Source organism: Chiloscyllium plagiosum, chromosome 21 (genome assembly GCF_004010195.1).
Source record: "Chiloscyllium plagiosum isolate BGI_BamShark_2017 chromosome 21, ASM401019v2, whole genome shotgun sequence".
NCBI classification, from domain to species: Eukaryota; Metazoa; Chordata; class Chondrichthyes; order Orectolobiformes; family Hemiscylliidae; genus Chiloscyllium; species Chiloscyllium plagiosum.
In genome coordinates this window covers 20,222,586-20,247,787 of record NC_057730.1, presented here as the reverse complement: position 1 = coordinate 20,247,787, position 25,202 = coordinate 20,222,586, and the positions used below count along the sequence as shown (strand labels likewise).

The following is a 25,202-nucleotide window of genomic DNA, read 5'->3' as shown; positions in this document are numbered from 1 at the left end:
CATGATGCCTTTCTAAACTGAAACATTTTGTCTCTGTGTGGTCTGTATTCCTTTACTCCCTAACTATTCATGTATTTGTCAAGATGCCTCTTAGAAGTTGCTATTGTAACTGCTTCTGCCACCTCCTCTGGCAGCACATTCAAGGCACTTACCACCTTATGTGTAAAACATCCGCCTCTCTCATCTCCTTTAAACTTGCCCCCTTTTACTTTAAACCTATGTCTCTTAGTAATTGACATTTCTACCCAGGAGAAAAGGAATTTGACTATTCATTCTATCCATGCCTGTCATAATTTTGTAAACTTCCATCAGATTATCCCTCAGCCTCTGACGTTCAAGTGAAAACAAACTGAGTTTGTCAGATCTCTCCTCATAGCTGATGCCCTCCAAACCAGACAATATCCTGGTAAACCTTTTCTGTACCCTTTTCTTCTGGTAGTGTCTTGAACAGAGCTATGCTCTGAACAATGAAGGCAAGCATGCTATGTGCCTTCTTGACTACCTTATCCACTTGTGTTGCCACTATCAGAGAATTATGGACCTGTATTCCTTATGAGAAACATCCTTCATATCCAGGATCAACCTAGTGTACCTTTTCTGAACAGCCTCTAACTCCAATATAATTTCCTTTAGTTAAGGGGACCAGAACTGTTCTCAGTCTTCTGGGTGTGGTGTTCACATTTTGAGTATTGAAGGTGTTTTCCAATCTGAGTTACTGACAACCAGGATAATTGAAGCAAACCTCCATGTAGAGAAATAAAAAAAAGCTGGAAATACCCATGATATCAGGCAGCATCTGTGGAGAGAAACAGAGATGATATTTAAAGTAGGTGACATTTTAATTAGTGAATATTAGCTATAGCACATAACTGGGTTATTGTACTTTTATCCTTCAGGAGCCTATTTGCGCAGATGGAACACAGAATGTGGATTTCTGGTTATGTTCTCAGAGTTGCTTCATCTTCCCAATTTCCTCATGTTAACTTCTGATCATTGTGAACTGCTTGTTGAAGACTTCCTGAGATCTGTGCAGCCACGGCACTTGTAAGTTGTACTACACTTCAGTTTGAGTAATTATGGAACTGACTTGTGTGGATAATAAAATGGGATAGACAAGTTTGACAAAATAGTCTGTTTCTGTGATGTAATTATGTGCATAATTTTGTTGACAAAAGTAAATTACTGCAGATGTTGGGAATCTGAAATAAAAACTGAAAATGCTGGACTTACTCAGCAGGGGAGGCAGCATCTCTGGAGGGAAAAAAAGGAATTAATGTTTCAAGTCTGATGAATGTACTGAACTGAAACATTAACTCTGTTTCTCCCTTACCACAGAATCACAGAATTCAATTAGGAGAGTATTGTGTTTGGTAAGTATTTCATATTTTCTGTTTTTAAATCAGTTTGTTGAATTTGGCTGTGGACACAGAACTGGCACAATAGAAACAGGAAATCCTGCATATCAGTGTTACATATGCTGTTGCTCTTTTTATTGATATTTCTAATTTAGTTCACAAAATAAGTTAAACTTAAAGCCTCTTTTTGTTTTTTGGAGTGGTAGTTTACAACAATTATTGCAGTTTTAAAAACATTAATGTTTAATCTATACACTTCAAAAAGGCCCAGGTTCTGGCTTGTGTATTATTTGAGCATTATGTGCAGCTGTGACATTTGAACTGCTTGTCTCATCCTGTGGTTTTCTCCCTTATGCCTAGATCATTAAGAACAGTAAATGCAGCTAAATAAATAGACATTTCCAAACTTCAAATTTATTACTTGGATGAAGAGTTAAGTTATAGAAGTTGTCTAAAGCAGGGATGTTTGGCTTTGAATGTAGAGTGATTTATTCTCACAAAGATTTTTCCCTATGTATAACTGATTTTTCTTAAGGGAAACGGTGATACTCACAAGTAACAACAATTTGCATTTATATAGTACCTTCCCTGTGGTTAAACATCCCACTGTACTTCATAGTTCTATATCAAATTTTAACAGCAAGCCACATGAACAGACATTAAGACAGATTTGTCAGAGATAGGCTTTCATGAGAGTGGCAAAGGTGGACAGATGTGGAGATGTTTAAGGAGAGAATGATTTAAGGAGGATAGGGTGCGCATCTGCCAATGGCAGGGCAATTGAGACAGTACAATTGCAACAATGCAGAGATTGCAAAGGTTGATGGAGCCAATGGAGCAAAGGAGGGATGCGACTGTGGAAGGTTTTGAGAAAGGGGATGGATAGATAAAGGCACATTCAACAGTAATAGTGGATTCCATTGAAAAAGGAGTCAGTTTTTTTTGAGACATAAGATTCAGAAATGTGGTTCTTCATAAAAGCCACGCTGCTTGTGTAGTATAATATCACAATCCTGTATGGGAAATTGGAGTGCACTGACAAGTAACAGTAAAGAAATACTTATATTTATACAGTGGTTTTCAGCACCTCTGAATTCATCAGAGCACTTTACAGCTAATTAAGCATTTTTGAATTGTAGTCACTGTATAGGAAAACGGCAAGATCCCCAAAAGGCTATATTTATTCAAATATTATCCGTTTCAGCGAAACTGAATGATTGATTGGGCAGGAATTTAAAGAGCGTTCCCAGCACTGGGATGCAATGGGACGGATTTGTGACGGATACCTGAGAGGGCAGTCAGGATCGGAGTTAATTATTTTTTAAGATACTGAGTTTAAACGTTTGTATTTCTTAAAAATAAAGCAAGTGCGTTAATTCACTTAAAATCGCAATTTGATGTGGGAAAGACTTGGTTTCATGGAAATGTTCAGGCCAGGTTTTTGTTGGGTTTCGTTTTAAATTTTGATGATTTGCAATCCTAGTGCATATAGAATTGTGTGAAAATGCGGAAAAGTGTGCGAAGTTTAAGATAAATTTTAATTCCGGCAAGTTGCATTAATCTATTGCTACTTGAAAGCGTTTGTGTCTTGGAGTAGTAAGCGTTCAGGACCTTCTCGTACAGGCTGTTGATTTAAAAGCAGATCAACAACACTGCTGTTTTCGCTCGGTTCTGTCTGTCCCCGTCAGGCACAAACTGGCTGTGGGAACGGTTTGTGCTATACTGAGCTGTGTGTACGTGCAGTAAAGCGAGCGCGCTGTGGAGCGCACATGTAAATAGCAAACACTGATACTGGGCGGGTCAGTAACCGACTGAGAGGGGAGGTGATATATAGAGACGTCTCTTCCACGCCTTTACCCTTCTTCGAGTCAGCCTGCATGTAGCCCCTCCTTAACTGTAGAGAGAAAAAAGCCCGGAGATGCTGGAATCCAAAGACAGGCAGGAGGCTGGAACACAGCAAGCGTTGCCTGGCCTCATTAGCTATAAGCATCCAGCTGCGTGGGATCTATGAAACTGCTCAACCTCTAATTTTTGCTACCATATGTTGGGTCTCAGACTCTAAGTCGTACAGTAAGTGGCTGTCACTGTTCAGCCTCTTGCCACGTTGTCGGTTGCTTTTGTATTAATTTGTAGCTTGCAAATGTTGCTCAATTGCCTTTGGGAGCAGCTTAGAGTATAACGCGTGAACAACTTCGGGTGTCATTTGTGTGCTATGCAGAAAAGGAATGGGACGTGGAAATAAAATGACCATAGCTGTTTATTTGCGGAGGACAATCGTATCATCGTAGCAAGGGACATTTAATGTAAAAATCGGAAGCAGTGAAATATTTGGCTTGGCGTTGAAGATTGCACTAGTGCGACTGCTTTAAAATCAAGAATAGCATTGCCACTTGTATTTTTAAGTTTAATCATTTGATACTTCTGCATTTTATGCTGAAGTTACTTTTCATTAGTACTTATGCAGAAGTATATTTTGTGGAGAAAAGACGTTGGCAGGAGACCCAAATTTATCAGGAGGGGTGGGGATTGGAGTTGATATAAACAGGTTATCTCATCGCTAGCATAAAACGAGAAGGTGTAAATAGAAAACTGGCAAGCCTGGATGTGGGCGGCAACGAGATCTTGCACTAATCCACGGAAAAAGTCACGTGTCATGCACACCCATGAGAACAGTGTGATTACTGGTTAATTTCACTGAGAAGGGTGTTGCTGAATATCTGGCTGAGAAACTTCCGAATGTATGAGAAGATTAAGTGGGGTGCTTGAATTTTAATAGTACAGTCGAAGTACAGGTTAACAGTATTGTATCGGCAGTTCTAAATGATTCATGAAGGTGTTTCACTTTTCTTGGGTGCTACCTGAATTAGTTTATATAGTTTTGATTACTTGTTACTTTGGTTAAACACTCGTCATATGACTCATACCTATCATGTTATTTCAGCCATTTGGTTTGTCGACAGCACCACCTTATTTTAACTTTTTGTAGTTTTCTCTCTGCCTCATTTGAATGGATTAAGCTCATCCCCTTCAGCTGTTGACTCTTTACTCACACCATTTGGCACTTTTGATCACCTGCAGAGACTTATAGAGTCATAGAGATGTACAGCATTCGACACTCCACTCACCATTTGTACGATCTCTCTGCACTTCACCTGATGAAAGGGCAGCATTTTGAAAGCTTGTGATTTCAAATAAACCTGTTAGATTGTAATCTGTAATCTGTTGTTGTGTGACTTCTGACCTGCTTATTATTGAGTCTGTCCCAGTTGGTGAGTGATAGAGACAATGAATGAAGTTATGTTTCAATGTGAAGATTTGAACATACTTCTGATAATAAGTGTCTTTTGCATAAATCTTGATGTTCTGAAAATTAGATTATACAGCAACAAATGCATTAATTACCATGCTATAGGAATATTGCAGAAAAATCTTGAATATTGCTTAGTTTGCAGTATTTGTGGGCAGCTGCCTTAAAGATAAGCATATTTATATGTGTACCCAGTCTCTCATACACTGCTTGTTGGTGCTTAATTTAGTCTTAAGTGTGCTTGATAATGTTACTGTCTGATCATTCCCAGCCCTAGTAGAAACATTTCAGTATTGAGGAGGTGGCTTCAAGTAACATCTTTAATTGGCCTTATAGCAGCTGAGTGCTATAATCTGTAATGAGAAGCTTCAGAAATTGCTGTATATTTAGGACACTTCATGTTTCAAGTTCTCAATGTACTTTATCGATTTTTAGTTCTACGTCTTTATGTTCTTGGTCACGTATTTGTTGCTTGTGTCAGCTGTCACCTGACATCACTGGTTTCAGTCGACAATTTTCCCCTCTGTTTAACAATTGAATTGCCCAGCCCTGCTGTCAGGAACTTGGGATATAGAACCACATGAAAGGGGAAGTAAAATAATGGAATAAACAGAAGAGGGATTTGTTATATCAACAGATAGATCTGATATGAATTTAATACGCTTGTGTAGTTGGTAAAAGAGCAACTGTCAATATTTTGTGACTTCCTACAACAGAGCCAGAATTGAAAATTAACATTAACTGTCGGTAATGCAAACTAAAATATAATATTGCTGTTGTTTTGTTTTTTTTTAATGAAAGCACAGGAATTCTGCAAAACTAGTTCCAATGCAAACAGATGTGGAGACGATCTGTTTACTGTTTACAGGTGAATCCGCTTTGTAAAATAAAACTCTGAAGGTGGAGACATCAACATTTCAAGCATGGCTGAGGATTTGATTTTTGCCATAGAAGGAGTTGGCAATGGAAATAGAGATTCAAGAGAGGATAGTGATGACGATGATGAGCAGTACCTTATTTGCTCCATTACGGATTATGATGACCTTAATAAATCGAGTAAGATCTACAATCATAATTTCATGAAGAATAAATTTTGTGAAACCTCCAGCTCCCCTGGAAAATCTACTTTCAATGTTAAGGTATGAGCTACTGATTCCTCACTTTTACCTTTTTCCTTTTATCCTTGACGAGTTCATGATATGCATGGTTATAACAAACATGTTTATGATATTAAACCACATTTCTGCAATCATGAGAGTTTTGAATTAACATTTACAAATGCTTTTATATTAAAACAGTTGCTACAATAAGTGCAAGTATAGCTATTTATAAACATGGATTTTATTCTGTCTATCACATAAGATGGTCACTGTTGTTTCTTGAAATTGCAAAGGTCAGAGAATATTTATTTTAATGTACCTGATGCCCAGTGGTTTGGATAGGAGAAAGTGAGGATTGCAGATGCTGGAGAGTCAGTGTTGAAGAGTGTGGCACTGGAAAAGCACAGTAGGTCGAGCAGCATCTGAGGAGCAGGAGAGTTGACGTTTCGGGCATAAGCCCTTCATCAGGAATGTCATTCCTGAAGGACTTATGCCTGATATTTACAGGTTAGCCTGGTAGTAATGATTTTCTGTTCAAAGGATGGCATTCTTCTTAGAGTTTAAGTCATACATTACCCTCAGCAAGAAATTGCATGGAGGATATTAAGAATGGATCTTGATACATTTAAGGTGAATGAGTACCTTTTTTGTTACTAGCAAAGGAATTTCATAAGCATGCTTTTGTTGCCTCTGTCAGAGTGGACTTTTAATCCATGTGTCTGCATCAATCTGTTAATGATTTAAGAATTTTGGGATGTTAAGGGCAAATGAATATGGGTTGTCTGTAAACAAATGATAAGTTTGCTGAAAGTTTACTTTTTTGCTTCAAGAAGCACAATATTGGAAAAAACCTACTGCTGCTATAAAAAGAAAAAATTGGTTTTGGATTGTTTTTCTCAAATTGCAAGCAAAATGAATAATCCGTGTTGTCATATAGTTCTTGATCTCATTTTTCAGACTGAAATAAGTTATTTGTAAGGAGCAATTGCTTATTTGTTTTTCCTTCAAAACATTGTTTTATTATGACTGATTATTCTCATACACCTAAACTAATGCTGTCCTCTTGAAATAATCCTGTTCATTGGGCAGTCAATGCTATTTTGCTGTCTGCCATTACTGTGTGCTGTAGATTCGCAGCAAGAGGGCCAGGATTTGCATGTCCCTGGGGAAATGTGAAGGGGCTTTGAAGTGGTTGGCCACATGGCGGTGGGATTGTTTGGTGCGTGCAGACCAGAGGTGTTTCCTGAACTGCTCTGCGAGTTGGCGCTCGGTCTCCCTGATGTAGACGAGACCACAGTTCAGTCTCTGCAGCATAGGCTTCTGTTATACGTTCTGTATGTTACTGTGTTAAGGAAGTTGTATTGATACACACACATCTGTTGTGTTTATGTCAATTTATTGTTCTCTGGGGGATTATGTAAGACTTGTAGTTATCTGGTCTAGTGAAAGACTGAGGTGTGTAAACATTCAAAGATGAGAACCAGCACAGAAGCCACCCAACTTAACGACAAACAGTTTTTATGGTTTTGTATCTTAAAAGGAAGATATAAAAGTTTCCCATCTTAATCCTAAATTATAATAATGTTTAAAAATTACTAAACCTTCATCAGTTGTTTTTGCATTTGTGTTTGATTGCTTTTTTTCACTTCTGATCAATGTGAGCTCAGAAAGAATAACTCGTCCAAATCAATTAACTTTTGTGGTCCAGCTTCATTTGTAAACAAAAATGACATTTTAAGAGTATTAACTGGCTAAACAAAAAAGAAATATATATCATAATCCAAATTAATATGAGAAATTGTAACTAAGCCAAATATTGCATTGACTAGCAGAGCTTTTGTTTCAAATAAGAATTGCCTGTAATTGTAATTTTTAAAAAGTTAAATTTTTACATTTCTAAATAATCTTTCATATATTCTTCAGAAACACCAGACCCCTCCTAAGTTTGGCTCATTAACTGACCGAGGTCGGGTAGGTCCAATATCTGCAATAATTTCACTGCATATTCTGCAGTTACGCTGTCCTGCCCCAAATCTATTTATGTTGTGCTGAATGTTTTCACGCATGCCTTCATAAAATTTTTGTTTTCAAAGACTCATTTTATTTTTCTCTTTATTCTTGCTGATATTGATCCAAGACTCATGCTTTTCCTGAAAATCTACACTGTAGAACTTTTTTATCCCTTTCAAGTCTTTCCTCCCTTCGATAGACTTAAAAATTCATTATTTATCTCTCTTTTTTCTCAAGGTTGTCTTTTAAAGTCTTCCTGTCTGATTTAAGGTTTTGTTATCCCTTCTAACACCTTATGTTGCTTGGTGTAAGTTTTTTATTTAATGCTCTTTCAGAAGGTTTTACTGTCTTAAATGTTGCTGTATAAATAAAAGTTGTCGTCTTCAGGATTCAAAGTCCAATCTTGGATCACCTGTTAATGGTTTCTGATTTCATGTAGTTAGTCAATTAAGTAATAATTTTCTTTTAGTTGTAACAACTGTTTGCAACAGTTAAATACTATCTGAAGTTACCACTTACTGTATGCATTCTGGGTGTGCTGGCAAACAGAAGCTTCAGTGGATTTGTGATTTCACTCACACAGTAAGATACGATCAAAAGTCATAGGAATGGGATTTTACAGTGAAGTAAATGATATGTTGGTGTGAAGGACAAGTTGTACTGCTTTATTTGAACTGATGTCAACTATGCCAGAATGTGGTAGAAACCTGCTGTGTCTTTAATTTTAATCTGCTCTTTAAAAACAAAGTAACTTGCCATACTACTGCTGGGAGTAGTATGTTATTAGCTGTCCTCAAATTGAAATTAGTATTTAAAGAGCACTGCCCAGTCTTTAAATTCAGTGTTCTTATCCTTGATCATCATTCAATGATTCCATTCCTCTCCGGCTGGCTGTCCAGAAATAAATGGGCACCAAGTAAAGCACAGAATCAAGACTCAAAAATAGTCTTGCCTTTGGCTGTTAGGTGCTGTATACTGAAGCCCAGGGATTTTACTGTAGTGAGAGTTAGGAAATGTTGGCACCAGACTAGGTAAAGTCTTCAGTGAGCCTCCAAATGAAGCACTGGTGGTGTAGCCTGCTTTGTATTTATAAGTTTGAGTTTCCAGGGTTGGTGATGTCATCTCCTGTGGTGGCATCATTTCCTATGGTGATGTCATCTCCTGTTCTTTTTCTCAGGGGGTGGTAAAATGGGATCCAAGTCAATGTCTTTGTTGATAGAGTTCCAGTTGGAATGCCATGCTTCTAGGAATTCTCTATTTGGCATGTCCAAAGATGGATGTGTTTCCCAGTTGAAGTGGTGTCCTTCCTCATCTGTATGTAAAGATACTAGTGAGAGTGGGTCATGTATTTTTGTGGCTAGTTGATGTTCATGTATCCTGGTGGCTAGTTTTCTGCCTGTTTGTCCAATGTAGTGTTTGTCACAGTTCTTGCACAGTATTTTGTAGGTGGCATTAGTTTTGCTTGTTGTCTGTATAAGGTCTTTCAAGTTCATGAGCTGCTGTTTTAGTGTGTTGGTGGGTTTATGGGCTACCGTTATGCCAAGGGGTCTGAGTAATCTGGCAGTCATTTCCGAGATGCCTTTGATGTAGGGGAGAGTGGCTGGGGTTTCTGGACGTGTTTTGTCTGCTTGTTTGGGTTTGTTGCTCAGAAGTTGGCGGGCTGTGTTCATTGGGGACCCATTCTGTTTGAATATACTGTATAGGTGATTTTCCTTTCCTCTCCTGCGTAGTTCCTCTGTGCTGCAGTGTGTGGTGGCTCATTGAAATAACGTTCTGATGCAGCTTTGTTTGTGGGTGTTGGGATGATTGCTCAGTAGTTAAATATTTGGTCTGTATGTGTTGTTTTTCTGTAGACACTGGTTTGAAATTTCCCATTGGCTGTTAGTTCTACTGCGACATCTAGGAATGGCAGTTTGGTATTGTTTTCCTCCTCTTTTTAGTGAATTTTATGCCAGTAAGGATATTATTGATAGTCTTGAAGGTTTCCTGTAATTTTGTTTCGTTTAGTGATGACAAAGGTGTCATCCACATAGCGGACCCAAAGTTGGGTTGGATGATTGACAGAGCAGCTGAAAATGTGTTGCTGGTAAAGCACAGCAGGTCAGACAGCATCCAAGGAACAGGAGAATCGACGTTTCGGGCATAAGCTCTTCATCAGGATTGGCAGAGCAATTTGTTAGTCTCTGCATTACTGCCTCTACTGATATCGGAGAACCCATGTGTGTTCCGTTGGTTTGTCTATAGGTTTTATTGTTGAAGGTGAAGTGGGTGGTAAGGCATAGGTCCACTAGCTTGCCGATACTGTCCTTGCTGATGAAGTTGGTGGTGTATGGTGTATGTGTCTTTGGTTCTTCTAATAATGTAGTCAGTGTTTCCTTGGCTAGGTGATGTTGATGGATGTGAACAGGGCTGTTACGTCAAAGGAGACCATTATTTCATTCACTTCTATCTGTGTGTCTTTGGTTTTCAGGAATTCTTAGGTGGAGTGGATGAAGTAGTGTGAGTCTTTGACTAAGAGTTTTACTCTTTGATGTAGCTCCTTGGCCAGTCTGTAAGTTGGTGTTCCAGGCAGTGAGACTATGGTCTGAGCGAGGCTTCTGGTTTGTGAATTTTGGGTAATCCATAGAAGCGAGGTGTGTTGGATCTGTCTGGTTTCATTTTTTGGAAGTCGGTCTTATTTATTTCTCAAGATTTCTGAAGTTTTTTGAGTAGGGCTGTGATTCGGTTCCTCAACCATTCGGTTGGATTTCACCACAGGAAATGACATCACCAACCCAAGGAAACTCAAACATATAAATAGAAAACAGGCTACACCGCCAGTGCTTCATTTGGAGGCTCACTGAAGATGTTACCTAGTATGTGACAAAACATCTGAAAGCAAACCTTCCAGCTCAGTGAGCAAACCTGCATCCAGAACCTCAACCTGAGCTACAAATCTTCTCAAAACTCGTGAAATGTAGGGGGTGTGGGGGGAGGTGGGGAGGGGAGAAGGGGAGCAAATAGAAATCTGCTATTTCTGAATTGGTGTGCACAACAAAAACAGAATTGGTAGCACAAAATTGTTTTAAGTCATCTTTTATAAAACTCTGAAATAGCAGTAAAGGTGCTAATGTACGGTTAATGTACTTTTCTGGTTGTTGAATCTAGTCCAATGGGTGTATGTCAGTTCTATTTAATTTTTGTAGTAATGTTGGAATGTTTTAGAGTGAATCAAAGGAGTTTATATGAAGTTCAGCTGTACCGTTTCATTTCATAGCTAGCAATTGGAGGATCCAATTTATATTTATAAGTAACAGTGTTACTTATGTTATTATCAAGTTCCTATGGTGCCACATTCATTCTGTGTATATTGTAAAGTTCATCCTGTAAAATCTGGACAACAGTGCATGCAGCAAAATCACATTTGTGACTTTAACATGTTAGATGCTGAGGTACTCTATTGTAACAGTTAGGCCCGTAGAGATCAAATGTCTCGGCAGCATGTTGCTGAGCCATATGGGTGAGTGAATAACTTGGCCTTAACCTCTAGGTGCTCTATCAATTTACACTTATGAACCTTTCAGACCAATTCAGTCAGTTGAAGTTAAAACTCTTATATAATCACAGCAGAGATATATCCCTGTACCCCACACTTCAGTTTATTTTGCTATCGCTTGTCATGGCACTCCTCTTCCTAATAGGCCAGCAGTGCTTTGAATTATAGGACAAAAGCTTTAGCATCATCTTCCAAACCTTTGAACTCTACTACTTGGAGAATGACACAGGCATATTGAAGCATAACCTACCTCCAAGTTCCTCTCCAAGAGTCATACAATCCTAGCTCAGAACTATATTGCCATTTCTCTATCATCACTGGATCAAAATCCTGGAATTTCCTTCTAACAGCAATGTGGAAATGCCTACATCAGAGGGAATACATGAGTTCAAGGAGGTAGTTTCCCACCACACAATCCAAATAGTTGGGGATGAGTAATAAATGCAGACATTTGAAGTGATGCCAACATTCCACGAATGAGTTATTTAAAAATGCTCGGGATTTGATGTGGATTTGGTTTAATGTGTCGATTTGCTGATGTCAACATGATACAAGCTTGGAAGTGACCAAAAACACATGCAAATTTAGAAGCTAAGAACATAAGTGAAAGTACAGTGTTAGTTTTCACATGTGCTCATACAACAACCAGCTACACAGCACCAGCAGTTTGCTTGATTCTTCCATTGTTGCTAAAGTATCAGATTTCTTATTTGACATCCATTTGTACAAGAGCAGAAAGGCTCTCTGTTTAAACATTGGGAAAACTGAAGCCATTATTTTCATTCCTTGCTCCATTCTCTAACTATCACTCCATTTGTAAGTTTTTAATGTATTTAAAAGTTGAATTTTGAGAGTTTACACTCAAATATTATTCTTCTTTCTTTTGGTGCTTTAACCAATATGGTGCCTTAATTTGGAGAAACATTTTATAAAATAACAAAACATTTATAAAGTTTGGCAGCTTTATTAGATCACTGTAGTTCTTGTATCCCAATTCAACTTTGGATGCAGCTGACTTGTGGGTTTGCACCTCTGTCTTTGTTTTTCTGTTCTCAGCATCTCCTCAATGTCTTTAGTTCTTCATCTTTCTTTACCGTGTGCTTTGCTGTGGGAGTTAGTGCCAATTAATGAACACTTTTTGAGACACTGCCCATCCTCTCTCTCCATGGCATGCCTGAACCCTAGTTGAGGCAGCCTGCGATCAGATCTCTGGATTAGGTGGTGCGTAATCAGTCTCTGATTCGTTTCTTAAGGGTGATGGTTATGTATAGATGTCACTTCTATTATTTCATGATTGGCTTCATTAGGTGTCATTTATCTGTGGGATAGTCCCCCTCTTTATGGCTTTTTCTGTTATTAAAGTTCATGGCTTCCTGCTGAGATACTGGGGCGTCTTTAGGTGTATCGACTTATTTGAGATAAGAATAGTGTGTAGGGTCAGCTTCTAACAATTTCTGTGTTCATCATCCCAAAGAGGTAATTGATGTACAGATATCAATATTGCATGAGCTGCAGAAATCTCAAGACATTTAGAAGTGTGTTTTGTTGTGGTTCTGTTCGCCGAGCTGGAAGTTTTTGTTGCAAACGTTTCGTCCCCTGGCTAGGCGACATCATCAGTGCTTGGGAGCCTCCTGCAAAGCGCTTCTTTGATGTTTCCTCCGGTGTTTATAGTGGTCTGTCCCTGCCGCTTCCGGTTGTCAGTTTCAGCTGTCCACTGTAGTGGTTGGTATATTGGGTCCAGGTCGATGTGTTTGTTGATGGAGTTTGTGGATGAATGCCATGCCTCTAGGAATTCCCTGGCTGTGCTCTGTCTGGCTTGCCCTATGATAGTAGTGTTGTCCCAGTCGAATTCATGTTGCTTGTTGTCTGCGCGTGTGGCTACTAAGGATAGCTGGTCGTGTCGTTTCGTGGCTAGTTGATGTTCATGTATGCGGATTGTTAGCTGTCTTCCTGTTTGTCCTACATAGTGTTTTGTGCAGTCCTTGCATGGTATTTTGTACACTAAATTAGTTTTGCTCATGTTGGGTATCAGGTCCTTCGTTCTGGTGAGTTGTTGTCTGAGCAACATGAATTCGACTGGGACAACACTACCATTATAGGGCAAGCCAAACAAAGAACAGCCAGGGAATTCCTATAGGCATGGCATTCATCCACAAACTCGTGGCTTTCCTGTATACCCTTGTAGTGAATTCTCCGTTCGGTGTTCTCTGTACCATCACGTCTAAGAATGGGAGTTGACTATCCTTTTCTTCTTCTGTCGTGAATCGGATTCCTGTGAGTGTGGCGTTGGTGATCCGGTGTGTTTTTTCTATTTCCGTATTTTTAATGATTACAAACGTGTCATCGACATATCTGACCCAGAGTTTGGGTTGAATTTGTGGTAGGACTGTTTGTTCTAACCTTTGCATAACTGCCTCTGCTATGAGTCCCGAGATTGGTGATCCCATGGGTGTTCCGTTGATTTGTTCGTATATCTGGTTGTTGAATGTGAAGTGTGTTGTGAGGCACAAGTCCAGTAGTTTTAGTATGCCGTCTTTGTTGATAGTGTGTTTTGGTTAAGAGAACTGCTTGTGTGGTTTTTAAATCTCTACATCTCTTGTATATCTTGTAATTTTCTTGCTTTGTAACCCTCCCAAAATAAGTGCATTCCGATTAAATCTGGCCGCTTTTGCATTCCCAGTTAAAATATATCACCCCAGGTGGCTGTGGCTTCAGTATTTGCATTTTCTCCTTTTCACTTCTTTGCCCCTTTATCTTGCTTTCCTTTAAGTCATTACCTAAACATTCCTCTTTGATCAACCTTTTGGTGATCTGGTGTAATAGCTACTTAAACTAAAACAAAGAACTGCAGATGCTGGAAATTTTAAACAAACACTTCTAAACATAAATTGCTGGAGAAATTCAGTCATAAAGTTGTACAGCATGGAAACACACCCTTCAGTCCAACTTGTTCATGCCAACCAGATATTTTTGCCAGCATTTGGCCCATATCTCTCTTAACCATTCCTATTCATGTACCCATCCAGATGTCTTTTAAATGTTGTAGTTATACTAGCCTCCATCACTTCCTCTGGCAGTTCATTCCATATGTGCACCAACCTTCGCATGAAAGCGTTGCCCCTCTGGTCTCTTTTAAATTTTTCTGTACTACCTTAAACATGTGCCCTCTAGTTTTAGATTCCCCTAACCTGGGGAAAAGACTTTGGCTATTCACCTTATCTATGCTCCTTATGATTTTATATACTCATTCATAGGATGTGGGTGTAGCTGGCTAGGCTGCATTTATTGTCCATCCCCTAACTTGTTCTTGAGAAGGTGATGGTGCGATACCTATTGAACAGCTGCTATCCTTGGGGTGTATGTAACCCACAGTCTATCTCCTGAGATAGTAGCCCTGATCTTCTAGTCTCTCAATGGTTGGAGACCAGGTGAGCCCTAGATAATGTGCTTCAAGACATTGTCTGAAATCCCAAAATGCAGACAGACTGGGAATTGCTTGGAACAATAAACCTCTGATGACAATTTCCCTGCTTCCAGGAACCCTCCCAAAAAAAAGTCTCCAGTTCTGATTTAAAGTCTCAAACGTTGGACTATTCCAATGTACTTACCTGAATAATTACCCAGGAAATGTTAGACAGATTAAAACCTCGTCTAGCTCCTAGTTAACTACAGAACTGAATCCCACCCCCCCCCCCCCCCCCCAAATAAATCACTTACATTTAATCCCCTCCCAACCTACCTCACTCACCAGCTAAGCTATTTCTTTGCCCACTTATCTGACTCGCTTGCTCATCTGACCCTCTTGCACACTTTCCTTCCTCTTTGGCTTTTCAAAGATGCTTTGGCACATTTAAACACTTCACTTAGTGGAATGCACCAACATGACAAAGGGTCACTGACCTGAAATGTTAACTCTACTTCTCTCAATAGATTCAGTGACACCTACTAAATATTTCCAGTCTTTTTTTGTTTTATATAGTTGCAGTTGCTTTCCTTGAGGTATTAGTTGGAGCCCATTTCCTCACAGAATTCAGTATTTTACTTTCAAACAAAGATGTCTCATGGTAACCTTAGCTGTCCTAAGTATGCATTCACACACGCTGTTTCCTGCTCAAGATCTTGAGGCTTAACTATATTCTACATATAGATTTCAAAAACAACAGAATCCCCAAGTTCACATTTTTTTCTTTAAATGGTCTCCTTTTAATGCTGGCAGAATTTAAATTATGCATTGAGGTATTGCATATACCAAGTTGGCTGACTATTTCCCCTGAGGCTTGAGTTTAATCTGAGCAGAAAGTGTTCAAACGAAATTTAAATGAAATCATGTTGCTTTCTCTCCCAAAATATAGTTAAAATGACAATAAATGAAAAGCTGAGGCTGTTAGTTCCCAAGACAGGCTGGACAAAGCCTGCCTTTGGTCTGCAGCCCTGTGTCCAAAGTTTAAAAATAAAGAATAAAACTGAAGACTTCCCTCTGCTCTCAACCCTCGCTCTCCATGCCACGTTTTGGCGCCTCATTCCCTATGCCAGCCTACCCACTTTCCACAGCCCTTCATACTCTCAATCATTCCAATGGCTTTTTGTCTTTTCAATGCCATTTCAGAAACCCCACCAACAAACCTGATGTTTCCCCATCAAAACACTTACTATCTATTAATCAGGAGGCATCCTGGCAGAAATAAAAGTTAGCAGTCTGTTGAGAATCACTCTTATTGAGTTAAAAAAAATCCAAATACCTTGAAATTCTTTAGTTAATCCCTTGTATAAACAATCATTTCATCTGAGTGTTTAATGTATTTTGGAAATAACAAGAAGTTGGAGCTGTCTGTCAATAGGTACCCAATTGTGAAAATGATATTTTGGCAAATCAGTTATGCGGAACAAATCCTATAATGATTTTCTGTGAACAGCTATGCTGAAATAGTTAGCATTTAAAAAAAACTCTACTTTGGGTGTCTTGCCTTTACCAAACGTGAAAAGGATGCCACTTGTTTATGTGCAATCTTCACAGTGCACTATCCCAAAGAGCCTTTGAACCTACTCCAAGTATTCCAGGGGTACCTCAGCTCTCCAAAGGGGAATCCTGGCTGTCAAAAAGAAATGCACTTAGAACAGACCTGCTCCTATCTGATCTATTGTCCACACTCCAGGAGTGCTAAAATCCAAAAACAGAATATCTGTTCTCAAATGTTAAAAGGCTGTTGTGATCCATCTGTACAATTATGCCCATGACATTATACCAGCATAACATTAAATTTTAAACTAATTGTGAGATCTGGGAAAATACAGCTTTGTAAATTCCTTTGTAAATCAGTTTGTAAATTCCTTTAGTAGGACATTCCCTGGTTTCAGTGAAAACAAAGCTGCTTAATTGTGAGACAATTTCAAAGTGCACTTGTATAGAAACCAGGCTATTTAATACTCATCAGAAGCTCTGATGTGCAAAGAAATTTATAGACTGCTGTTCTCTCTTGGCTCTTGCAACTAAAATTTAATGGAAACAATTATTACTCTGTTTACTGATATCCTACTTGGGGGAATGAATTTCAGCTCAATAAACATGGTTGTTTTTATCACGTTCAACTCTTTTACCATTGCACTTACAACTGTAACACTCCACCTACTATAGCCTTGCCTATAAATACAGCCAATCCTAGTGACCAGCTGCTGTTGGGAATTGCGCATGCATAATCCTATTCATCCCTAATCCTGCCAAAACAATGAGAAATATAGCTGTACTGGGTTCTGGAGTGAGATTTAGGATTCCCGTATTCACCTGGCTTTTTCACTGCAATGGAGACACATTGGGGCCAACCTTTTAAACTAACTGGACAATGCAATTTTTATAAGAAATATAAATCCAGTCTGATTTCTGAGCAGTTATAAATTGTAACATTGATCCTTACAGCAGTTGTTTGAAAGCATGCCTAAAACACGACTGTTTGTTGTCACGTTGATCTGAAGTGTAACTTGCAGCAGCTCAGAAAATCAAGGCAAACTTATATGAAACATATACTGTTGTGCCTTTCAATTAAACGTATAATGTACTACAAAATGTTGTTTTTAAGATGTTGTATTCACATGTGAAATTTGTTAAGCTAGCCTCTTTTGTTATTGGTGGTTATGATATTAAATGTTTATTGCAGTTTATATACTGTGACCAGAAAGAAAATGCTGGAAGAACTCAGGTCAGGCAGCAACTGTAGAAAGAGTCAACAAAAGGTCACCTTTTAGAGTCATAGAGATGTACAGCATGGAAACAGACCCTTCAGTCCAACCCGTCCATGCTGACCAGATACCCCAATCCAATCTAGTCCCACCTGCCAGCACCCGGCCCATATCCCTCCAAATCCTTCCTATTCATATACCCATCCAAATGCCTCTTAAATGTTGCAATTGTATGAGCCTCCACCACATCCTCTGGCAGATCATTCCATTCATGTACCACCCTCTGCGTGAAAACGTTGCCCCTTGCATCTCTTTTATATCTTTCCCCTCTCACCCTAAACCTATGCCCTCTAGTTCTGGGCTCCCCGACCCAGGGGAAAAGACTTTGCCTATTTATCCTCTCCATGCCCCTCATAATTTTTTTATAAACCTCCAAAAGGTCACCCCTCAGCCTCCGACACTCCAGGGAAAACAGCCCCCACATATTCAGCCTCTCCCTGTAGCTCAGATCCTTCAACCCTGGCAACACCCTTGTAAATCTTTTCTGAACCCTTTCAAGTTTCGCAACATCTTTCTGATAAGAAGGAGACCAGAATTGCACGCAATATTCCAACAGTGGCCTAACCAATGTTCTGTACAGCCGCAATATGACCTCCCAACTCCTGTACTCAATACTCTGACCAATAAAGGAAAGCATACCAAGTGCCTTCTTCACTATCCTATCTACCTGCAACTCCACTTTCAAGGAGCTATGGACCTGCACTCCAAGATCTTATTTGTTCAGCAACACTCACTAGGACCTTACCATTAAGTATATAAGTCCTGCTAAGATTTGCTTTCCCAAAATGCAGCACCTCGCATTTATCTGAATTAAACTCCATCTGACTCTTCTCAGCCCATTGGCCCATCTGGTCCAGATCCTGTTGTAATCTGAGGTAACCCTCTTTGCTGTCCATTACACCTCCAATTTTGGTGTCATCTGCAAACTTACTAACTGTACCTCTTATGCTTGCTAACTGTACCTCTTATGTAAATAACAAAAAGTAGAGGGCCCAGCACCTATCCTTGTGGCACTCCACTGGTCACAGGCCTCCAGTCTGAAAAACAACCCTCCACCACCCTCTACCTTTGAGCCAGTTCTGTTGTGTAATCAGAATTCTACTCTTATTTAGCTGTCTCTTTTGATAAATCATCCATGGGACAAACTATTGATAGAAAGCAAATATTGGACCTAAATAAGCATATACCTGAATGCTTGCTGCATGAAAGCACAGTGGCTCAGTGTTTAGCACTGTTGCCTCACAGCGCCAGGGACCTGGGTTTGATTCCCATCTTGGGCAACTGTCTGTGTGGAGTTTGCACATTCTCCCCGTGTCTGTGTGGGTTTCCTCCGGGTACTCCAGATTACAGATTACATTACAGTGTAATGATTGCAGATTACATTCCAGTTTCCTCCCACAATCCAAAGATGTGCAGGTCAGGTGAATTGACCATGCTAAATTGCCCATAGTGTTAGGTGCATTAGTCAGTGGTAAATATAGGGTAGGGTGAGGGTCAGTGTGGACTTGTTGGGCCAAAGGGCCTGTTTCCATACTGTGGGGAATCTAATTAAAAAAAATGAACCAGAAGCTTCAACCTGTTGCGTTCAGTGAACTGAGTTTGGAAAGGATAGTTTGTGGTTCTGTTGACACTTCTTAATTCTGCGTTTGGTAGGGTTTTTTTTAACTAAAGTGTAAATGGGTTCTATTAGATTATTCACTTCTCAGTTGTACTTATTTTTATGACTGGGCATATGTTCCTTCTGCCCTGTCTATAAAAATATGGCAACTGAATCCACAGCTGTTATACTATTCCTTTAATGGCATCGTTATCTAGATTCTTTTAACAAGCGTTTAGAGTTTCGCCTTGCTCATGAAGCACAGCTGTGAAAATTGGTGGGTGAAACAGCTATCCAGATACTTTACTATTTTAACTAATATTGTGCATTCTAATAGGAGTTCTGCATTTCAGTTTGGAGGAAGCTGAAATAATATTTTCCTTGTAAATTTAAAATAGAAGTTGAGAAAATAGTTAAATTTCATGTTTCATTTCAATTTTGTGAGTAAATGATGTGTGAGTTTACCAGAACATAAAAAGGAGCATGATCGGACAATTATAAATATATGGCTGTGAATGTTCACAAAAGTCCATTTGTTCTTTAAATCCATGTCCTCTTTTTAAAAGGGGTTCTTGTACCAAGTGATCGCATACCTTTTGAAACAAGAGGCTGGGTTGCTTAACCACCACTTAGAAAAGCATAATATGATTAGAGCATTTCAGGATGCTTTTACTAAAAAGAAATCTTATTGAACATATTTATTAGAGTTCTTGAGGATGTAACTAGTTATGTAGAAAATGGGGAGCTAGCAGATGTAGTATACATGATTTCCAAAAGGTTTTCAGTAAGGTACCACACAGAAGATTAAGAGACAAATAAGTGCATATGCAGTAGAGGGTAATATGGATGAAAGATTGGTCAGCAGACAGGAGACAAAAAGTGGCATAAATGGGACATTTTCGAGTTGGCAGAGTGAATAATGGAGTGCCACAAGGACCAGACCTGGTAACCTCAGCGATTTACTATATGCATTAATGAACTGGATGAAGTATCTAAGTTTGCAGATAAGTAGTTTGAATTTATTTATTTATTGTCATGTATCCCAGAGTGCAGTGAAAATCTTTGTTTATGAGTAGTACAGGCCGTTCATAGTAAGCTAGGATGCACAGAACAAAAGATTTTAGATGGAGGTGTACAGTTAACATTGCGCAGATCAATATTAGCAAGATCAGCATTATTTGAGGCTAGACAGTCCATTCATTAGTGTAATAACAGCTGGGAAGAAGCTGTTCCTGAACCTACTGGTACGTGTGTTCAAGCTTCAGTGTCTTCTGCCTGATGGAAGAAGTTGAGGGAGATTGTTACTAGGGTGTGAAGGATCTTTGATGGGGAGCCTTTCCGCAGCAGCAGGCCATGTAAATGGAGTCCATGGATGGAAGGCTGGTTCCTGTGATGTCCTGGATTGTGCACACCACCCTCTGTGTAGTTTCCTACGATCCTGGGCAGAACAGTTGCTATACCAGGACGTCATGCACCCAGACAGTATGCTTTCAGTTGTGATCTGTAGAAGTTGATGAGTGTCCTTATGGACATGCCAACTTTCCTGAACCGCCTGAGGAAAAAGAGTCATTGTTATGCCTTATTGACCATTGCAACTACATGAGAAGACCAGAACAGGTTGTCAGTTATCGTCACTCCTAGGAAGTTGATACCCTCACTGTTTCGACCTCCGTTATATTGATGTAGATGAGGTGTTCTCCTCCTTTCTTTCTGAAGTCACTGATCAGTTCTTTTAGTTTTGCCAACATTGAGAGGTTGTCCTCATTGCATCACTTCAAGCCTTGTTTCTCCCTTCTGTATTTTGACTCGTTAGATGTTGTCAGCGAACTTACAGATGGTGTTTGTTTGGAATTTGACAACAAGGTTGTGGGTGTTCAGGTAGTATAGTAGGGGGCTGAGGACACATCCTTGGGGGGGGGGGGGGGAAATGCAGTGTTCTGTTATTGTGGAGGGGGTGTAGTTACCTATCTTCATTGCGATCTGTGGGGCAGAATGCTGAGGATCCATTTGAAGAGGATGGAGCTGAGAGCAAGGTCATGGAGTTTTGAGATCAGTCTGGAGAGGATAACGGTGTTGAAGGTGGAGTTGTGGTCAGTGATCAGGAGTGTGATGTAGGTGTCCTTGTTGTCCAGATGCTACAGGGATGAGTGCAGTTCTAAGGATATGGCATCTGCCTGTGAGCCTGTTGTTCTGGTAGGCAATTTGTAGGGGGTTGTGGCAATCTGGGAGACTGGAGTTCATGTGGGCTGTGACCAGCATCTTGAAGCGCTTATTGAGGTCAGAGCCACTGGGTGGTAGTCGTTAAGACACATTGTATGTGCTTTGTCAGGTACTGGGATGACTGTGGTCTTCTTAGAGCAGGTGTGAACTATGGCTTGTAGCAGGGAGTGGTTGAAGATGTTGGTAAATACTTCTGCCAGTTGGTCCGGGCAGGATCTGAGTGCTTGAGCAGGAACACCACCTGGACCTGTTGCTTTCCTTGGGTTGACTGTCAGGAAGATCTGACGTCTGACCGAGGGAACAGGTGTATCCAAGGCTGTTGGGGGCAAGCGTCACTGTGCCACTGGTATGGCATTCTGCTCGAACCGAGCATAGAAAGCATTGAGTGTGTCATGGAGGGAATGTGTCTTTGTCCGCTATCTTGCCACGCTTCATTTTGTATGTTGTAATGTTTAGGCCTTGCCAAAGGCAGCCAGAGTTTGTTTGGTGGGTATGGGCCTCTAACCTGGTCCGGTACTGTCTTTTGGCATTCCTGATGGCTTTGCAGAGGTCATACTTGGATTTCTTGTATTCGTGTGGGATGTGCGACATAGATGCTGCACGTCTGGCCTTCAGTGGGGAGCGGATTTCCAGGTTCTTGCAAGGTTTACGGTTAGGGAACGCTCTGACTTGTTTGGCATGCAGTCCTCCCCACATTTGGTAATGAAGTCCGTGACAGTGGAGTACTCATGTAGGCTTTCCTCCGAGTACGTGTGTATGGTGCAATCCACCGATTCCAAGCAGTGCCAGAGATGGTCTTCTACAAGTTTGGACCAGCGTTGTACTTCCGTTTGAGAAGGATCCTCACATCCCAGCTGCTGCTTGTAAGTTGGGAGGAGGAACACATCACTCTGATCTGATTTTCCCAAGTGTTAGCTGGCAAGGAGGACATAAAGAGATGTTAACAGATTAGGTGAATGGGCAGCAGAGCAACAAATTGATTATAATGTAAGAAAGTATGAAGTTATTCACTTTGGTCATAAGAATGGAAAAGTGGAATCTACTTAGAAGAAATGAGAAAATTATAAGTGATGTTTAAAAAGATTTGGGTGCAATTGTATAAGGAACTGAAAGGTAGCATGCAGGTACAGCAAGTAATTAGGGAGGCAAATTGCATGTTGATCTTCTTGCAAGGGATTGGAATACAGGAATAATGAAGTCCACCTACAGGTTTTTAATGAGAGCCTATCTGAAGTATTATTTGGAATGCACATTTAAGAAAGGGTATACTTGCGGACGAGGTAGTACAGTGAAGGTTCATTAAATGCATCCCTGTCCTGAAGGAGTGCCCTATGATAAGCTGAGGAGATTGGACCTATTTTCTCTACAGTTTAGAAGAATGAGAAGCAATCTCGTTAGGGCATACGAGAATCTGAAGATGTTTGATAGAAGCAGGTCATTTCGGACTGAGATGAGAAGAACGTGCTTCACAGGGTTATGAATCTTTGGAATTCCCTACCCTAGACTCTTGTAGATATTCCACCATTGCGTATGTTTAAGGCTGCGGTAAACAGATTTTTGGTCACTCGAAATCCGCCAATATCAGAATTTGAAGTCCAAAATTGATCATGATCACATTGAATGCCAGAGCAGGCTAAATGGTCTACTCCTCCTATTTCTCGTGTTTGTATCTTTAGCTGTGGTATAAACCAACTTATACAAATATAAAAGTGGTCTAGTCAGAAAGCCTATGTACATTTTAAACGCTTAGTTGGTACTAGATCTGTTTCATCTGTTTTCCAGGCTGCCTGGAAGCATGCATTTGAAAAAGCCAAACACATACCTGATCCTTGGGCAGAATTCCACCTGGAAGAAATTGAGACTGAATCAGCAACTCGTTACAGGTCTATATTTCTTGATGCTTTAGTTCCACCTTTTTATTTTTGTGTCTGAAATACGTGCCTAAATGTCAAGAAAATTATGCTGTATGAACCTATTGAACAGAATTTAATGCAAAGTACATGGCATTGAGAAATGAGTTAGCATCTATTGAGGCTGAGAATTTTGAGGTTTGCTGGTGTTTTTGTTCATGAACTACCATTTAATGTGCCAGACCATAAATGCACTGTGCTGATACCTATGGCATATCTCATCTGCTAATTGAAATAAAGCAAAACAATGAAGAATTTTCTTGTTTAAAGGGCAATTTTATGTTCTTCCTTGAACCTGGTACTGTTTTAAATGGAGAGGGAATAATAATGTGATACTGTTTGAGATCATTAGCCTCCCTCCTGACATTACTTGAAGTCACCCCAACTTGGGAAGTGTTTTCCTTCAACTAGCTTTCTTCCAGAAACAAGCATTACATAGACCTAATGCACGACTTATTTGAGGGCTGGAAAGACTATCAATTCATGATTATACACAAGTATTTCACAACCTACTCATGGCTGGATAAGGAAACTCACTTTATGTAGTGCAAATTCATAGGGTTTGGGAAGATGTGTTTGTGTGCTGAGATAGTAATATCCTTTATTGGGCCAGCATTTGGGATACTACTGTTGTCCATAGTGTCATAGCTAGGGAGAGAAGACATCAGGCAGGATTTTCTTACGCTATTGATGTGTTCGTTTCAAATTTAAGTTTTTTTGTAGAATAGAGTTTGAAGAATTTTGGAGATTCATGGATTATTTTGTTTTGAAGTGGCCAATGACAAGATAGTGGATTCTTTTTAAAAAAGGAGTTTTTTTGGAAACCACAGGATTTCAGATAATTGCTGATCTTAGTTGCTTAATCTCACTTATGGGCAAACTCAGCTCCTGTCTCCTATTGTAGAAGCACCTTCTGTGGTGAATTCATTGTGAAACTTGAATGTCCTCATGAAGAGTAACCAGGAGACGTTATGATAGTGTTGACTGAGCAGGTTACAAGTGCCAGTATCCCACAGATAATTGCCAATGTTTGACACATGTCTGTATATACAGAACGTCAGACTAACATCCGTCTGAACATCTCAAACCTTGGCCCTTTTGATTTCAAGGACTGAGACTTGTTAGGCATAAATGTGTATTTTTCTTATAAAAGTTAATCTCTGAGGAGAGAAATAGTTTTTTTCCCTTTACTGTGCATGTATGTACATATTTTGAGTTGTTTAGCAATACAAACATTTGTTTTTTCATATTACATATTAACCAGTTTTGTTTTATAATCAACCAAAAACATTGCGTTTGTAAAAGAAACCTTGTTGGATCTGTTTACTTGAGTCTAATATGGAGAAAGCATACGATTGGCCATGTTTTGGGGGGGGGAAAGGGAACACAATTCAATTTACGGTGAAGTGGGATGAGAGAAAGTAAGTACACTCCTCCCATTTTGGTCATAATACTATCTCGTGACCTCTGCTGAAAAGTGAGATGGATAAGCCCAAAATTCAACTAAAATGTGATGTCCACTTTGTCAGTAGGCCAGCAGCTTACTGTCTAGGATATTGCATGAAAAGTGCACATTTGCGTTAAAGTACCAGTGCCTGTGGAAACTGTACACTAAGATGGATCACAGACATCATAAAATCATAGTGTAAAAGGTATATGTTTAGCCCATCCTGCCAATACCAACTGTGCAAATATACCCATTCACCCTATTCTTTCCCATTAAACATGCAGTTTAATTTTTGCTTTTCCAGAAATAATCTGATTCTCTTTAGCCAGTAACTACTGGCTCTGGTTACATTGCCCTTTCAGACAGTGTACTCAAAACCAACTCATTGTATTAAAATATATTTAATTCAATCCATTGTTTGCCTTTTATGCTTTCTTTCTCTCTCTCTCTCTCTCTCTCTCTCTCTCTCTCTCTCTCTCTCTTTTTCTCT

The 25,202-nt window shown here is 39.6% G+C and overlaps 1 protein-coding gene across 4 annotated transcripts in view; it reads left to right on the top strand.

Annotated features, from left to right (window-relative positions):
* Nucleotides 1-25,202, top strand: part of eef2k (eukaryotic elongation factor 2 kinase) — a 63,731-nt gene that overhangs the window by 2,952 nt on the left and 35,577 nt on the right. For 2 of the 4 annotated variants that reach the window (XM_043711408.1, XM_043711411.1), the window contains exons 2-5: nt 897-1,044; nt 5,531-5,801; nt 7,686-7,733; nt 23,138-23,238. In XM_043711408.1, the coding sequence (XP_043567343.1) occupies nt 5,586-5,801; nt 7,686-7,733; nt 23,138-23,238 (365 nt within the window). In that variant the 5' untranslated portion in view covers nt 897-1,044; nt 5,531-5,585. Of the gene's footprint in view, nt 1-896; nt 1,045-3,205; nt 3,426-5,530; nt 5,802-7,685; nt 7,734-23,137; nt 23,239-25,202 lie in introns of those variants that run through there. The other 2 variants (XM_043711409.1, XM_043711410.1) reach the window with 2 other exon arrangements.